The sequence below is a fragment of the Beta vulgaris genome, chromosome 1 (assembly GCF_026745355.1).
Source record: "Beta vulgaris subsp. vulgaris cultivar EL10 chromosome 1, EL10.2, whole genome shotgun sequence".
NCBI classification, from domain to species: Eukaryota; Viridiplantae; Streptophyta; class Magnoliopsida; order Caryophyllales; family Amaranthaceae; genus Beta; species Beta vulgaris.
In genome coordinates, this window is record NC_079202.1 from 46,166,260 (window position 1) to 46,185,296 (window position 19,037).

At 37.3% G+C, this 19,037-nt stretch overlaps 1 protein-coding gene across 2 annotated transcripts; it reads left to right on the forward strand.

Moving 5' to 3' along the window:
* The first annotated feature begins 2,171 nt into the window (after positions 1-2,171).
* Positions 2,172-18,794, forward strand: LOC104892538 (uncharacterized). 2 transcript variants are annotated; one of them, XR_007273107.2, is made up of 7 exons: positions 2,172-2,352; positions 2,452-2,546; positions 4,213-4,474; positions 4,619-4,812; positions 10,366-10,553; positions 16,765-17,449; positions 18,059-18,197. XR_007273107.2 is itself a non-coding variant. In XM_010678504.4 (6 exons), exons 1-6 carry the CDS (start codon positions 2,293-2,295, stop codon positions 18,343-18,345), a joined length of 1,086 nt encoding a protein of 361 aa, XP_010676806.2. In that variant the 5' UTR covers positions 2,172-2,292; the 3' UTR covers positions 18,346-18,794. The 2 variants fall into 2 exon arrangements, 1 of the variants encoding a protein (XP_010676806.2); XM_010678504.4 differs by lacking the exon at positions 16,765-17,449 and having other exon boundaries at positions 18,059-18,794.
* Positions 18,795-19,037: the final 243 nt, after the last annotated feature.

Genomic DNA, 19,037 nt, shown 5'->3' on the forward strand with positions numbered 1-19,037 from the left:
CGGACTACCACCTCCAGTCCATCTTCCTCCTAGATCACTAACAGCTGGCCCTTTCCCTTTGGAAAGCGGCCTGTCAATTCTGGCCGAGGTGGCCGACTAGGTCCTGGACGACCCTCTTGGGATCTCCCTTTGAGCGCGCTACTGCCTCTCCTTCTGGACTCAGCTGAAAGAATAACATATTGTTCTTAATCTGCTCTTCCATAACAGCGGTCATTCTTGCCTGGAAGTCATTCAACACATTCTCCAAATGACCAGCTGTCACTGGACGGTCAAGATTCTCCTGAATGACTGGAGTCACAGTCCTACCCTCAGATGGACGGCAGCATGGCCATGATCTCGTCCACGAGGTGGCCTCTCGTCATCCACAGTGTCTTCACCTGAACTCTAAAACTTCTGTTCCTTGCGACATTCGATGAATGACAGTCCGTCATTGCTGCGTCTCCCCACAGACGGCGCCAAATGTTACGTAGTGTAAAACTAGTAATTAATATCACAACTCCCAAAGATAGGTTCTAAAACTGGAGACTTGTGCAACAATGATTGGCTCGAATCCCGATGCTAACTCCTGACCAGCAACCTGCAAAAAGGGACCCACCCTGGAGGTTTGGGTGGTATTTCCCCCTCCGATGCTTAAGTCAGATATCAGGGATGTAAAGGAACTTTTAGAGAGAGAAAGTAGAGAGAGAGAGAAGAATTTATGGTAGAATAACAGTACTATGCTCTGAAAATCGTACCTTTCACCTGAAATCAAGGACTATTTATACTGTTTGAAATGACTGATGTACCTTGATGTCACCCTAATTTGGGAGCATCTGATTGGCTAATCAATAAAATGGTGACACGTGGCAATAATTGATTGGTCAGTACTTCTCACTTTCATACAAAGGTGCAGACTACTTTTGCTGGGCCTAAGTACAACTTTTGGGCCAAGAGAGGGACTTTAGTACATTTTCCTTCAGGAGATATACTTTTAGCCCTGCAGCTTTCTGGCCCTTTGTACTTTTACCCTTATGAGCACCTGCCAGGTGTAGGGCTCCGATGAGGCCACTTGTCAACTTGATAGCCCTTGATTTTTGGGCTACAACAAGGTCAGTTGCGAAAATGCTAGCAATAAGATCTTTTATAATTATTATATTGCTTGCTTCCTCCGTTATAAAATAAATGAAACATTTCTCTCTTTATGTGAGAACTTTTTTTAGAGAAGTGAGTTACTTATTTTAGAACGGATGAATTATTAGACTTGAGAGCTTCTAGCATCTTGGGGATTTGTTTCTTATAGCTAGACCAACTGCCAACTTTCGCGTTGGTGATGTGAACCCGCTCACCTATTTTCATGATTATTCATATCAGCAAAGCTTTGTTCTCTAAGTCGAAGAACATGCGCGAACCATTATGACAAGTTATTGACAACTCAGACATGTGAAAATATGGTATGTGAGATTACATTATCAAGATTTTTACGCCATTAGAATAGTGCTAATTAAATTTTGTCCTCTTGAGGAACCACACTTACCACCGAAGATGCTACGAGGCCTAGAAATTAAGCTACTACATCACCCATCCAAGAGACTCTTTCGCTTATTGTTTTGCTATAAAATCTAATGGTACATGTTAACAACGTGGCCCTTATAGTTAATCATCGCCTATTATGAACTAATCTCTTTTGCTAATAGGCATGATTGAGTTCTTGTAACAAACATAACAACGATTGAAGGATATTTTAGAGCAATCCTATACGTGTTTTATAACCCAAAAATAGTTTGCACTAACAAGGGTGATATGCATATATGCTATGCTATCTAATTACTTTATCTTCTTAACTACCAAGTTCACATGCTTTAGTTTTGCTTAAATCAATTATGCTAATACTTGCATTTAGTTACTCACCACCATTTTCGCTACCTTGGGAGGCTTGCACTAACAAGGGTTATATGCATATATGTAATTATGTATGTGGAATCGCTACATATTGCAATTATTAAAGAACATATGAAGTATTACATTAACCAGTAATAATTAAGATACTTTGTTCAAAATAATAATACTATAAATTTTAATTTCTAAATTTTGCTATCTTGATATTGCGCACGGGCCAACAACTAGTTAAGAAAAACAAGTAGTCTAGTATTTGGGTCTTGAGAGAAGACTTTGTCTCAAGTCTCAAGTCTCAAGTCTCAAGTCTCAAGTCTCAACATCATCGTTCTTTCGGTTCCTCAATGTCATTCCAGACTCACCGCTAAAACCTCTGTATTCTTGATTGATCAACGAGAGCTCTCTTGCTGAGTACACTACATGATGGAGAAGGAGAGCGAAAGAACCCTTTATAGTTCGAGGAATTCTATTCCTCAGAAGGTAAACACACGATTTTGTCATTTTGATTGTTTACTGTAAATTTCGATTCTTTCACTGACATTTTCCTGCAAATTGTCCCATCTAAATCATCTTATTTAGATGCTGAATCGTTGGTTGATTGTGTTGTTCATGGTGTTTTCGTGCTTTGCTGGGGTATCCTACGGCAGTGCTGGTGATGCTGATCCACTTTACAGGTACCCTTGATCTTAATTATATCTTTAATTGGTCTGTTAATCTAAATTTTTCTGGGTAGTTTCAGTTCAATTCAGTGCATTATAAAGATAATAAGTGTGCTTATATATTTTATTTGAGTTGTATGATGTTTTTGATGGAGGTGAGAGAATGATTTATTTTTGAAACTGTTAGATTATGAGTGCTAATTGCTGGCCTATTTATTTTAGGCATTGGTTGTATCGATTTAGGTCTTTGTTGTTTCAGTTTTGTGGTTTGTTTGATGATTAGTTTAAATTTTCTGACTATATGTGATGTGGGTTTTGAGTGTTGGTGAGGGTGATTGGGATTATTGTTTAAGTGGGTCAGGAGATCGTGAAGGTGATAATGTTGGTAGATTGGATGGTATTAGGGAGATAGTAGTTCGGGATTGTGAGGTTGAGTGAGGTGGTATCTTGCAGAAGTTTTCTAGGGTTTCTGAATCCTCATGCTACCACCCTTCGGGAAGCAAGGGAGGTTATCGGTGAGGTTGGATATATGGTGCATGCTGTGTATCAGGTGACATATGAATAGACACTTGAAGATGTGATGTGATGTGATGTGATGGCACATGAGTTCTGTGACTCTGACCACAGTGCGATTCAAGATCCATCAAAAGGCTCTCTCGATGGTCATTGATGAAGTCTGAATTCTGTTATTTGATTTTTATAATAATATGGTATCAAGAGGGTTCATATTTTATCCTCAAATAAGGATACTGAGGTAGTAGTGTCTCAGAATGTGAATCTTCACTGACAGGTTTCTCCTTTTGACAACTCTAGTACTAGACTTGAGTAAAAGGTTAGAGGGGAGCAACATATTATCCAGCTGCTTGTTCTAGCAATTCTGGTAACTTTAATATAGAGGAGTACTGATGGTTCCTCTGCTGAAATAGAGCCATGAACTCAATTCAAGCAAGTGTTATGCTTAAGAACAATGTTCATGACATCTAGGGATTAATTCTCATTTTGATTGTGGTCATTGCTCTTTGTGTGAAGAAGATGATTGCTTGCTGTTGAAAAGACTTCCCAATGTCCACGACACAAATTAGTTCATCAACACTCTTCCAATACCCTTCAAGCCCTTAAGTAGGCTTTACTCTTTTTGGTTTTTAGAGTTTGCCTCGATTCGGTACCGCTCTCGCAGCCCACACCAAAACAGTACTTTACCCTCAGACGTCCAATCCAGGACTTTCTGATGTTTATGGAACACAATCAATGGACTTATAGGATGTTCAAAATTTTCAATGAGGCTACTTTTTAGGACCAACTGTGGAGCAAAGTTTTGATATTATTTCTCCATATTTTTTTTCTGTTAACATGGACTCTAATAGACATATGTTTACTTCTAACTTGTGGGTGTTTGTGAGTGTGTGTGTGTGTGTGTGTGTGAGACAAGTGTGAGTAATCAGAAATCCAGTTTAAAAACAAAGGAAGTATGCTTTTCCACCCGAAGAGGTGACCATTATCTTGTAATCAGGGATCATTGTGTAATTATCTTTGTTTTTCTTCTTTTTTTTTTTTTTTGAGGGGAATCTTTTTTTTTCTTCTTGTTGTTTAGGATTTCTAAGGAATTTCCTTGTTTATTTATAATGTTGTATATACATTGAAGAGTTTCTTCATCCAAGTTTCCTTTTGGGCTTATTTTCAGGTCTTGTGTGAATAATTGCATAAGCAATGGATGTATTGGTGAGAAGTGCTTTCCACATTGCAATATTACTTTGAATGGTGATTCACTCCACAGTCCGTGGTACATGCAAGAAGCCCTTTACTTGAAGTGGAAACAATCGGATTGCCTCGGCGATTGCCGCTACTATTGCATGATCGATAGAGAACAAAAAAGGCAATCACTTGGTCATGGCCCGGTTAAATATCATGGAAAGTGGCCTTTCAAACGTGTTTTTGGACTTCAGGTTTGTCATATTGTTAATGTGTGACTATTACTTCTATCAATTGTGCAATCATCACATCAGCATCACCAACAAAAGTATTGATTGGAAACATGCATTCACTCATATGTTTCTGGCTTACCTACTGCATGCAGTTTATATATGCAGGAACCTGTTTCTGTGGCTCTATCTATTTTCAACCTCTTAATGCATCTCCGTGGTTGGTTGTCCTTTTACCTTCTGCTCCGATATAAGCTTCCACAAAAGCAAAATAAGACTTATTATGAATACACGACTTTGTGGCATATCTATGGATTGCTCTCCATTAATTCTTGGGTCTGGAGTGCTGTTTTCCACAGTCGGTAAGCTCTTTTGTAAATTAATTTAGGCTTTTTTTCTTGAATTTATTCATTGAATATCGGTTTATAGACACCATAGACAATAATAAGTGTGAAACAAAAGCCTTGTGTTCTTCGTCGTATCCAAGATCAGGTTACTTCCTTTTTTCTTTCTTTCTTTCTTTCTCTCTTTTTTTCTTGAAAAATATGTGCTCAGCGCAGAGAATAATCTCACTGTGCAATGCCTTCAAACTCATTTAGCTCTTGAGCTGTTTTTTGTTTTATCAGTTTGAAATGATTGAATTAATATATTCACTTCTGTTCTGATAAAACTGCCACGATACCTCACGGATACGGCAATACTTCACACCCTTTATCCTTCCACACAACCAAGGTTTGTATCTTCAAGGGGTTAGGAGTGAGAATTTTGGGTAGTGAGGTAGAATAAGGTTCTAGGAGGGTTAGGAAGGAGTTTGATACCCTTAGGTATTGGAATGAACTCCATGCCATTTTATTGCAAATAGCTCAACGAAGTTAAATGTATGCAAGTCATGCATCACATTGACCCTATATATTATTTTGATGATTGTTTTGATATGCATCCTCTTTATTAGTAGAAGCTCAAAACTCGAGGGCCTTTTCTTGTAGTACAAATGGAGTCACTTCACAAACCTACTCACTTATTCCCAACTGAACCATCTAAGATAGGTTGTATTCAGGTATATCCCTTTGAAAGTCTGTTTGCCAAGTCCATTTGAAGCGACTTCTTTTATTGAAGTCACACTGCCTAAGTAGTTTCTTCAATGAAAATCAAATGCACTTTAGACTTATCATTTTCTCGACTTTCAAAACATTGGGAAATACTGTAGAATATATCGTTAGTTTGTTCATTGTTGGATTTGCTCTTGAGGACTAAATGACTACTATTTTCCTTCATGGTGAAGTTTTCATGGTTTGGGGGAAGGATACTAACTTTGAAAAGCTCTGCATGGTGTCTTTGCGTTTTTGAAATTTCTATATGGTGGAAGTTTCAATTATTAATTATTTTACATGATGCGATTGTATTAGTGACATGATGCGATTGTATTAGTGACATGATGCGATTGTATTAGTGACATGGATACTACCTTAGCCATATAGAAACTTGTGTCTTTACTCAATTGACAAGCATTCTCCAGGGGCATTTTAGGCATCAAAATGACACCACCTTTCCTTCCCTTTAAATTTTATTTAATTCCCTCCTTCCCATAACCCCACGTCATTGCCCCCTCCCTCGTTGAATTCTGATATTTATATAGTTGCAACCCTAAATTGTTTTGTTAAGAGTTTGGAGAATGGAAAGAAAGAGGAAGTGCCACAAAATTCGCTATGTAAAGCTACTACTTAAGAAACTTTATCTTTCTCAGAAAATCTCCTAATCTCCTGTGAATTTCTCCCTCATTATTCACATTATATTTTTGTTCTATTGGAGTATTATGGGAACGGCCTTAGGGAGTTTTGGGAGGGGCCTTCGAATGGAATTCTATCAAAGTCCTTTCTTGTAAATGTATGACATCCCCCTGGGCTCCTTTTTATAGAATGTTTTATTGCTCATGAGGGAAAATATGTAAAAGAGCATGCATACTGCTGTTGATTGTAGTAAGCTGTGTGGGCAAGACATATGTATTATCATTTACTTTGTTGATGATAAGATCAATTAAGGCTGAAGAAAAGTTCATTAGATAATTAAAATGCTCTTAACATATGATAAGTGCGTTAAACAACTAGAATCGAACTGTAATTGGATTGACATTTGAGAATAAAGGTTAGGAAGGCTTGTACATGGTATTATAAGAGTAGGAACGAAGATGGGGAAAACATTGTTTTGCATTTAAGGAAATATGGTAATAATGGAAGTGATCAACATTGGAAGGAGGGATTTGGTGTATCACTTATCTTCTTACAAGAGTGGAATGAAGTGGATTGGTCAAATGACTTGTCGTGTTCTGGTTTATGGTCATAGAGAGAGTTTTTTAAGTTTAAAGAAAAGATTGGAAAAGAAAAAAAAGGAAAAGTAATGGGAAGAGCAGGAACAAGAAAAAACAGGAGAGAACTAGCACTTATTTGTGTGGTGTTTGATTGTGGGGGATGGCATGGAGTCTTTTGTTTGGTTACTTTACTTATAGAGGATTGGGAAAAAAAAAAGTGAAGGGATCTTAGGTTATTAACCTTCTCTTGAAAAGGTGTTTTTCCTGTCACTTCTTTTTTATTCCTACGAATTCCATTATTATAATCAAAACCAAACATGGGTAACTTAACTATTTACTTTTCTTTCTCTTGCATCCATTTTCTACTAAATCATTGGTAGACATGATTTGCTCTTGTGTTGGTGTTAATTGCTAACCAATTAATGGTGGAACCTCGACACCAATTTTTTCCTTCGACGCCTTCTTTTTATATGTTTTACCATTGAATGCAATTTATGATCCATGCTTTCTATTTAAAAGATTTTCATTTTATTGTAGCGGGCAAACACTCAAAATTCTGCTGAGTTGTCTGGGTGAAAAGACAGCTTAACTTCTTTAAGGGGGGGGGGGAGGCTGTTGTTATTTGGCTGTTTGCTATAAGAAGCTTGAGATTGATGGCTCTCGAAAGATTCAATTTGGGATGATATGTATCCAGTTAGATCTGAATTTGTGAGATGTATTCCAGTAGATCTAGAATCTAGATTTGTGCTGTACAGGATGTTGACTGTCAACTCTTCTTTGCTTGTATTTCTGTAGACAAGTTTCGACTGGATTTATGGAAAGACTGCAGGTCAAAGTAAGGGCTTAGAGTTAGAATGCTTCATTATAGCAGTTCTGCTGGGTCATTAGAGGCAGGGAAGCTAGACTCAGAATAGTTACCAACTTACCAAACTGCTTGGTGCTACTATGTGCAGTTCTTTTGACTCTGCCTCTTCATTTAATATGCAACACTCGTGAAAGCACAACTTTACATGTGTTAAAAATCACAATTTGTTAACGAATCATCACCTGCACGTTTTGTTTTGTACTAATAATCCAGGACAATTTTTGTCAAGAACATTCAGTTAAGGGTCAATGGTGAGTTCCTATCAAGTTAATGTATCCTTGAAGAAAGTATCGACATTTACAAACAGAGGTGCAGTAGTACCTTTCTCTCCTGCATAGCACATAAATCTTCCAGGCCAGGGGCAGCACTTTGTTACTAGTTTTTAGAAGGAAACTCTAGCTTGAGTTAAACAGATAAAAGAACCTCATCTCTGTCTCTCTTTCTCTCTCTCGTACATGCTTGTGCCTGCAATGATATCCAACAATCTCCTTGAAGGTGTGTTATGATTTATAGAGGTATGAATAAATGAGTCTCTACTCGAACTTTATCAGCCTAATATTCTTCTCCTGCCATAACTTGTCAACTGTAGCAAGTACTTTCAGGTGTATGTAGAATTGCATTTACCTGTTTCCTCTTCTGTTCTTGAGCGCATTCACGGTCATATGGTTGAATATGTGCCTCTCTTCTTTCTCCTTTGATAAAGATCTAGATCATATTCTAACTTATTTTAGGATTTTACTCCAGAGATTTTATTATAAACCAACCTTTGTAGAAGCTTTATTGTAAAAACCACCTTAAACTTGAAATAATAATGAGAAACTACCCCGAAAACCTAATTGTATACTTAAAGCCACCCATCACCAACGATCACCCTAATTAACCCTTCATCTAGCCTAATTATTCCCCGACTACTCAACTTAACACAGTCCCACGTAGACCCCCTTCCCTCCCCAGTCCCATTTCTGATCCTAAGCCCCCGCCCACCCTCTCTTCCTCTCCGACCTCCCTTTCCAGCACCACCACCCTCCACTTCTCCCCTCTCTTTTTTTGTTTCAACATAGTTGTTTTTTTCTATATATTGGGTTTGGAGAAGCAATTAGATGTTTAAAGTTGCTGATTTTTCAGTTGATATATTGAATTTGCAGTGCTCATCTCTCATTGGATCAATATTTGATACCATATATATCTATAAAAAAATTCTTAGATTAGTGTACTTAATGGTTTAGCCAGGTGCAAAAGAGAAACTTTTCATGCGATTCGGGTAATGAATCCATACAAGTTCATGGGCCTTATGTCAGTGGGAATCAGAAACAGAACTGCATAAACAAATTGATAGGACTTCGATTTGGGCATGAATGTAAAAGGGGATACAAGATTCAAGAAAGCAAGTATTTGGGATTACAAGTACTCGAAGGTAAACTTCAAGATATCGATACACAAGAAGGTTTAGGGTACTCTTGTCTAGTTTTCAACTGAATACAGAGCATAGGTTCCAAATAGAATGTGGTGGCTTTGCAGGGAAAGGGAGGCCATAGGAAGACAGGGAAGGTAAGAGGGGAAGCCCTAGGAAGACGGGAAGGTCGTAGGGGAAGCCATAGGAAGACAGGGAAGGTTGGAAGGGAAGGTTGGAAGGGAAGCCATAGGAAGACAGGGAAGGTTGGAAGGGAAGGGAGTTGGGTTGGATCCTGGAGTCTTGGGGAAGTGGAGGGGGGGCTTGAGAGGGTTGTTAGGATAAGTGGTAGGAGAGAGTTAAATAGTTAATTGGATTAAGGTAATTAAGGTGATTATTGGTGATTGGAGGCTTTGAGTATATAAGTAGGAACTGGGAGTTCATTTATTGTAATCTTATAGAAAAGGTTCGTTTAGAGAAGTATGGCCCCCGTTAGGGGTGATTTTGATTATAAAAAAAAAGAAACTTTTTCTCTCCCTAAAAGAATACTAATTTTATGCTCTTGTCAAAATCTACTTATTACTCTTAGCCCTTAGGGCAATTGCCATTTATACTTTCATGCAACATGGAAATCCACACCCAATTTCAATATTGGGACATTCTTGACACATCTACACCACTTTTAACAACTCCACATGTCATACTACCAACTAAAATTTTCTTCAAACTACAAGTATACTTGCTTGTTTTCCTTTGAATCGTGCGATGACTGCAGTATATATGCCTGTATGGTGTAAAGAAATGAAGGAGTCGCTGAGAAGAATGTTGGTACTGCTGGTTAGGTAAGGGACATTACGTGCATGTAGGAAGAGAAGTTTGTGATAACTCATGGCAGGAAGGTGGAGAAGCTATTGGTTTGAGAGCCTTTCTGGCACTTTCAAGTGTTATGCTTCAAGTGTTTAGGGTTTGGCTTGTGTCTTCTTTCTATTATGTTGACTTGGAACTTTAAATTTTCATTATGTTCCTATTCCGGTACTATAAATATTCTTACTCTGGATGTACTGGGAAGATTTGGAAAAGGCATAAAGCCTTAATTGTTTGGTTGTTGTCCAAGTCCTCGTGAAGATGTGCTGGAGCCTGGTGGTACATTCTATATTAATCAGTCTTTCTAGGTTACAGTTCTTTTGAAGGTACATTGTGTGACCATTGAAGAACCCTGAAAGTGCTGTAGCCGATGCATTACTATAGCAATTGTTTTTTTTATGCATTCTCTTTTATGGGCACTGAAAGTGAAGTTTTTTTTAATTATTATTATCAAAAATAGCAAGTTAATCAATAATCTTCCTAAATTGCAGAGACATTGACCTAACGGAGAAGCTCGATTACTCATCTGCAGTGGCTGTACTTGGGTATTCTCTTATTGTTTCGATAATGAGGAGTTTCCATGTTAGAGATGAGGCTGCCAGAGTCATGGTGGCTGCTCCGCTTCTGGCTTTCATAACTACCCACATATTGTACCTGAACAACTATAAAATGGATTATGGTAAGACAGTAAACTCAAAATTCTATTCTTTTTATAAGTTAAACGTGGTCCAGCTCAAAAAATGCATGCAATACATTGTTGATGGATGTTCAGAAAAGTTCTGAGTTAAAGCCTGAATGCCTGATATAGCAAGTAGACTATATGAATGCCTAGGTGAATCCTCACTTTATAACTTAGTGTAGGACCCAAGGCGGTGATCACAACTGACAACACCCACCAGGATCAACTCAACTACTCAAGACAATCAATCAAACATACAACCACATCTAACCATAAATATTTTACCAACCACACCACACAAAATCAGGAAATAGAATTCACAAGAGCAAGAATAAATCACAAACAACACTTGCGATTAATATATATGGAGAACCCCTTCGAGATGAAGGATAAAAACCACAGGAATTATAGAGTCCACCCTTTACTTCTCTCTCATTATTATAAATTGAGGGTAAAAGAAACCCAAATCAGTTTTGCAAAGGTTCACCACACATCAGCAAGACCTTAAATATAAGAATAATAATTTGAGGAACAAAAGTGAAAGATATCACCAAAACTTGGGAGTTGTTCCCAGCCGCAATTCCAACGTACGAAAGCTTAAATTTGACGTGAAAAATCAAAATATGACGTTGAGAACTTCTCGAACGACTTATTTACGAGCAACTCTCAACTCTTTCTTCACATTTTCTTTTGTTTTGTTTTGAATGTGTCACCACATCTGCTGTAACTCCTTTTCCTTGTATAGCAAAAATACACCCTTAAAGCTTACAAGAGAAGCTACAATATAACCGTAACATTTGGGCTAAAAACCAATAAGTGAATTTTTGGACTTCTAGTTGAAACACAAGATAAAAGAATTACTTGTGCAACAAGTGGGCTGGACCCGGATCCACAATAATCTCCCCCTCAGGTCCATCATGTGAAATATACGATCATATAATGATCACTGAAACTTCAAACCCGCAACCCTACTACAAATCACAAGCTTGCTTCCAGGTTCTCTTTTGGACAACATATCTATACCATTCTTATGAGTGTGGACCTTATTCAGCTTCAATTGCTTCTCCTCAATCACATCTCGTAACAAATGATATCTAATATCAACCTACTTTGGTGCGAGCGTGATATGTTGCATTCTTGTTCATTCAGAACGAGTTAACTATCTCATAATGCTACAAACTAACTTTGCTTCAGACCCGAGGAACCTTTCAAGCCATAACATATTAACATCTCTTTACTTGCTTCTACGGTTGTAGTTTACTCTGCCTCAGTTGTCGCTAATGCTGCACATTTTTGTAGCTTGGATTGCCATAAAATGGCTCCCTTCGAAAATGTAAACGCATAACTTGAGGTAGATTTTCTGCTAAGATCAGCCCTCATGTCTGCATCAGTATAGCTTTTAAGTATAGATTTGTTACATCCATAACACAAACTCAATTTGGAGATGGCCCACAAGTGTAGGAAGATCCACTTCAGTGCTTTCCAGTGAATCTTACCCGGATTGGATATGTGATAAGTATTTGCTCACGGAAGTGATACCATGAACAATATACGGTCTCATACACACCATAGCTTACATTAAAGAACCTACAATGTATGAGTAAGGAATAAATGACATACTTTCTTTTCTTTCTCTTTCTCTATTGTAAGACATGCTTTATTGCTAAGCTTGAAGTGAGTTACTACTCATGTACAAATAGGCTTAGCATGCTTTATATTAAACCTTTCAAGCGATAGTTTAATATACTTTTTTGTGATAGCTACAATTTTCCAGCTTTTGTGTCACGAGAAATGTTTATGCCTAAGATCTGCTTTGCATTGTCAAATAATTTGGACAAGTCTTTTCAAACTTTGAATCATATCTGCATCTTGTCCAACTATCAACATATCATCTTCATATAAAAGAAGGATGATGAAGTTACCTTTGGGAACTTTTGTAGGCTCAAGTTCATCTATAACCATTGCTTTTCATAAGAAAAAAAAAATTAAATTCCCAAGTCATCTTGACAACAAAAGAGAATATCTCATCAAAATCAATGCCATTTTTTTTTTCCTGATTGCATCCCTTTATTACCAATCACAATCTTTCACCGTCTTTCTTGTTTTTGAAAACCCATCTATTATCCAAGACTTTCTTGCCCTTGACAAGCTCATAAGTTCAGTCTTTTTGAAGGAACCCATCTCTTTCATAGCATTGAGCCACACATTTTTCTCATCAAGAGGCAATACTTGTGGATAGTTTTGCAGCTTTCCTTCATCCATAATAAGATTGAACTTTGAGCTTGGATTCTTTGTTGAATGTTTGTGGCTCTTGGGTTAGCCTTTGAACATGTATATCCTCAACTTGAGGGGTAGGTTGCTCCCACAGCTCATGAACCTCTTCACCATGATTTTCATCTTCATGATGCTCTTGTTCATGATTTCCTTCTTCATCTGATGAAGACTCATCAAGATCGTCATCGTTATAATCATCATGCTCATCAAGTTAGCCTCATCAGGTGTCATCTTAACATTCTCATTTGTTTATTAGTCAATAGAAATGATAGGTAAATAAATATGTAGTATCAAAGGAAAAATATGAGGCAGAACTTAGAAGTGTACTTTGTACTAGGAAGGTTACCCTTCTCTTGCTCAAAGAATACTACATCTCCACTTCTCACTGCCTTCTTAGGGTTTATAGTTATGTTCTTTATCGCCATACTTACAAATACACAAGGATTAGTCTTGAAATCAAGCTTTGATTTATGTTCTTTTGGCACATGCATAAATGTCTTGCATTCTAAGACTCTAAGATCTGAATAGGTAGGATCACGTCCCTTCCATGCTCTCTCCGGAATGTCAAGACCTAGAAGAATTGGCGGAGCTTGGTTTATGAAATACACAATAAATTGCACTGCTTGTGTGCTTCACGCCATAATGTCTTAAGAAGATTAGACATTCTAAGCATGCATCTCGTCTTCTCCACACAGTTCTAACTATATTGTGTTGTGGTGTGCCATGCTTTGTCCTCTCATGCCTAATGCAATGTTGTGAGCTATAATCTTTGAATTCATTTAAAGTATAGTCACCACCATAGTCAGATTAAAGGTACTTCAGCGTTCTTTCCGTCTTCTTTTTACCATGGCATGAAATTTTATGAATATTTCGAATATTTGCCTGCTCAAAATATACACCTAAGGTCTTGAAATAGCATCATCAATGAAAGTGATAAAGTATCTATGTCCACCAAGATAATTCACTTCAATGGGACCACAAATATCAGAGTGTACAAACTCTAAATTGTCTTGCTTCTTAGTACACTTCTTAGAAAACTAATTTTATCAACAACAATGAATGATTTACTTTTATCTCCTTGCCACTCATGTGTCCCAATCTTTGATGCCATAAATTAGAAGAGTTCTTTTCTTCAGCTGCATTCAGTTCACCATAACATACATACAAGTATGTTTTATACAAAGAACAACACAATTCTCCTTGAGGAACTATCTTCAAACTGTGTAACAATTTCTACTTACCATCTTCAAAGGTATGTCTGACGCTTTCTTGATCAACATCTGATAACATATAAAGGCATAGATCAGGAGTATGGCTCACATTTTTCAATGTAAGTGTACATCAAACGCTTGTCTTCATATGAATATCACCCAACCCAACCAATAGTGCTAGCTGAGCTCCGGTTTCCCATCTTGACATTACCAATATCACTAGCTTGGTTGTTCAAGAAATACTCCTTTTCAAGGACACAATGGTAGAAGCTCCTTCTGTATCTTCATGATGCCACTCACTAGTTGCACAAATCAAAGTGATATCATCATCACTTTTGGAAGTTGCAGTATTTTTGTCATCTCCCTCCTTTTGTGAATCTTGCTTCTGACGGGGATATGTCTATTCTCTTTCCCATATCTAGACTTGGACCTCCCCTTTGAGTTACTACGACCTTTAGGACCCTTACTTTTGCCTCTTCCTCTATTCTATAACAAGATCTTATGATTTTTTAACTCCCATCTCCTTTCTTCTAATCTCTTCATTAAACATATGAGCAAGAACCGTTTATCTCAGCTTGACATTACCAATATCACAAGCTGAACTCCGGTATCTTTTATGTATATTCTTGTTGGTGGGTTGTGAAACTGGTTTGAGTTTCTTTTCCATATTAAGAGAGAAATAAAGGATGACTTCTTCACAAGTCCCGTGGTTTTTATCTTTCACATCAAAGGGGTTTTCCACGTATTAATCGCTTGTGTTTTTGTGATTTATTGTTGCTCTTGTGAATTATATTTTCTGATTTTGTGTGTGGTTTGGTTGTTGAAATATATGAGGTGTATTATTGTTGTATTATTTGGTTGATTGTCTTGGAGTTGATCCTAGTGAGTGTTGTGACTTGTGATCACTACATCAGGTCCTACACTTAGTAATTAGAATTTTTGCTTAGTATTGTGCTCATAAATGAAGATAGTTCCAACTTATAACATAAATTTAGTTCCAAGGTGCTTAAATCATTGTAGTCTTTAGATAAGCCGAGTGGTGCACTTCCGTTAACACCCCCAGAAAAGGCCAGAATAGTAATATGTTATTGTGCATTCAAAATATTTCGTAAAAGTTACAAAAATCTTATATCTTCCTTTTCTTGCTGTCAAGGTATACCAATTCTGGAGTAGCTTGAAAATTGAAATGAATCGAACTTATTTGAATAAATTAAGGAATCAAGTTTTTGCTGAATTTTAATACTTCCTATGTATTTTTCTTAGCTGCAACTTTATACATGTAAGGAAGTCCTTTAACATTGACATTCTTGTCAATATATTGCCTCTACTCTCTCCTAGCACATGGTCCCTTTGTTTTCCTCTCTCTCTCTCAAATACTTGTGTTATGCTCAATGTTACAATTAAAGAAAAACGAAGGAAGTACTTTTTGTGCCGATGTGTCGAGCTTGAGTAGGCTTTGCAATGAACGAAACTCTTGCCAAAGTTGCTATTGCTAGATGCCTATAGCTAGTAATTCCTTCATTTAAAATTTTTTAGCTTTGCTTGTTAATGTTGGTGCAAGAGTTCATATTTCATCATGTGTTGGAGGCTGCTGCAAAAAGGATTAAATCTGCTCGGTTTGAAGGATAATATGACCCCAAAATTTGGCGTGAACCTTATATAATACGGTCATGTTATAGAGGTTTGGAAGTTTAGCATGAGAGGTCTCTATTGCACTGGGTTTCTGTTTCTTGCTAACACAAAGAAGCCTTGATTTTTGAATGATATGAAGCGCTATGCTATGAAGTTAGGGCAAGTGCATACTCTAGAGTCTAGAGGAGAGTGGCTTGTGAACTTTGCAGGAATTAGTTGGTTTAACTCTCAAGTGGTAACCGAGTATAGAGAATTTCGTGTTGGAAGTCTCGAAGTTGGAACATTAGCTAAAGCCGAACACTCTCAAGAAAGGAAAGTGTTTGTAATGATTGCTTGGTTGTTATCTTAACTTGGAGAGATGAAAGTGTTTGTAATGATTGCTTGGTTGTTATCTTAACTTGTAATCTCTCCTTCCAATAGCGGGAATTGCATAAGATTATTCATAGTCAATGTTCAATACCTTTTACCATAATTTTTCACTAAAAATATTGTGAAAAGCGAAAGTCATTATTATGTGAGCTTCTGGTAGATTTGCTTCTATGAGTTTTTTTAGTGTCTTTTAAATACGTAGTTACATACTTCCTCTACTCTGTTTTAGTTGCAACATGGGAAAGACACATTTATTAAGGTGAGGAAAGAGATAAAAAACAAAAAAGGGATCCATGTGATAGAGGAGAAAAATAGAGAGAGGATATTCAAAATAGGTAAGGTTGCAATTCAACTATGCTGTCAAAAAAAAAAAAAGGTTGCAACTAAAACTGAAACACCTGGAAAAATAAGGAAATGTTGGAGGAAGTAGATCAAAAAAGATGCAGTTAAGGTTTACAAGAAGTGCGATAAGAGCATCAGACTTAAGATCGTATGGAATATAGAGATTGTGCATATTGCTAGTGCTTATGCTCCTCGGTTAGTGTAGAAGAGGCTCTTAAATGTGAACCTTTAGGAGGATTTAGATGAAATGGTATAGGTTTTCATGTTGATTCTTCGCGGAGATTTAAATGGTCATGCGGAGTAGGTCCACATTGGTTTTGAAAGTGTTCATGGGAGTTTTGGACTATGTTACCCTGACTCGACAATTTTTGCCACATACCCAGGTCGACATGACACGACACTGACTCCGGTAGGAATTACGAGTCGGATCCTCCAAATTGCACTCAGATACGACAAATCCTAGAGTTCGAACACGAAGAGGAGAAGAGAAGAGAACTTACCTCGGCCGCCGGGTGGAGCTTCGAACTCGCTCAGTTTTTCTTCGCTTTTCTGTCTTCTCTTCTTCTGTCTCTTCGATCTTCTCCTTTTCTTTTTTCTATTTGTCCTTTATGGGCCGCATGAATTTTGTTTTTTTATTTTGTCTTATTTACTCCTTTCCTTCTTCTGTTTTACTTTTCTTGTAAACACACTGCTTTTGGTGGTTGTTCTTTTGAATAACTACCTTAATTTTATTGGTATATTATAATAAACAAATATTAATTTAAAGTATTAATTTATTTATTATAGAAAATATTAGTTTTGCATACCCATATTTGTGTCCAAATCTCGGACAGAGTCCCCATATCCTGATTTTTTCGAAGTGCCTTACCAGACACTCGGATTCGTACCCATACCAACACTCAAAGGCGAGTCCAGATAACATAGGTTTTGGCTATGGAAGAAAGTATGAAGGGGTAGAAACCGTCTTTTATTTTGCTCGTATGATTGATCTTGGCTAATACATGTTTAAGAAGCAGGAAACACACGTAGTGACCTTTTGAAGTGGAGAAAATGCAACACAAATAAAAGGTACGGATAGGTATAATTGCCTTGTAAGGTTCCTATAGGAGAGAGTAGCTAGTAGCTACTCAAAATAGACTTCTAGTGCGACATGTTCAAAAAAAGGCAAGTTTAAGAAGGAATAACCTTCCAGGTGAGCCAAGAATAAGATGATTATTTTGAAAACTAAGTGAACCCGAATATGGAACCACAAGAAACATACTTCATTTGAAACGCAGCACATGGTCAATTTCTAGTAGCTACTCAACATAGACTTCTAGTGCAATATGTTCGCAAAAGGGTAAGTTTAAGAAGGAATAATTGTACAGGCGAGCCCAGAATAAGATGATTATTTTGTAAACTAAGTTTAACCCGAATATGGAATCACAAAAACCATACTTCATTTGAAATGCAACACATGGTCAATTTCTATTATTAAAGAACAATATAAAAATAAAAAACTGATTTGGTACTTTAGACATTTGCTGCTGATCACACTTGAACTGTGTTCATGACAGGATTTATTTTCTACGTTCTATATTATAGTATAATATACTGTTCTTTCTTTTTTTATTCGTTCCCCCTCCCTCGACCTCAACCCTCCTTTTCTGGCCTAACTCGTGCTGTAATTTGAAACAGGATGGAACATGCAAGTCTGTGTAGTCATGGCTGTTGTTCAGCTCCTCACCTGGGCAATCTGGGCAGGGGTCACTCACCATCCTTCCCGGTGGAAGTTGTGGTTTGTGGTCGTAGCAGGTGGATTTGCGATGCTTTTGGAAGTTTATGATTTCCCACCATATGAAGGACTTGTTGATGCACATGCTCTTTGGCATGCCACCACCATTCCCCTCACTCATCTTTGGTGGAGCTTCATTAAAGATGATGCCAAGTACCGAACAACTGACCTTACAAGGAAGATAAAGTAATGTTCTAGTTAAAGGCCTAAACATGGCTTTACCGTGGACCACGCTATTGGTTTGGCTGGCAGGCCAGTTGGTTTAAAACGTGCCACTGGTTTTCTTCCCGTTCTTGGTTTAAGTGTAGAAGGATGAGAAATATATGAGTTAGAAGACAATTTTGAGTTCAGAAATCGGCTATCAGGGATGAGTTTTGCTACTTCTTTACGACCAATATTTAGTTTGTGAAGTTCTCATTGGGGTTTTTTGATCCAGTACAAAGTCCTTGTAGATCTTCTATGTTGCGTTTAAATTACAGTTGTAGCTAATGTGATAGTTGTCAACATTTGTGTGACGTGATGACAAAACATTTCAATTACGGACAATTCTTTGAACTGTGAGTTTTGTGGGAATAATTTTTTTTTTAAAGTGTATGTGTTACCACCATTTTTAGATGTATGATAGCATTTATTATGATACATTGTATTAGACCTTAAAAGGTTTAATTTTTTCTCAATATGAAAGTCCAACTAGAGCATAAAACCCATTGGACGAAGTCAAAATAAGTCAAAGTCAATAGAAGAATGTCATCAAGATCTAATCAAGAGATGAAAGTCAAGAACAGCAAAAGTACGGGTGGTTAAATAGTAATCATGAGATCGATCCACATAAGGGAGAACGTGCAAGGCTACGATTATTTAGCACTAGAAGATGGTTGAAAT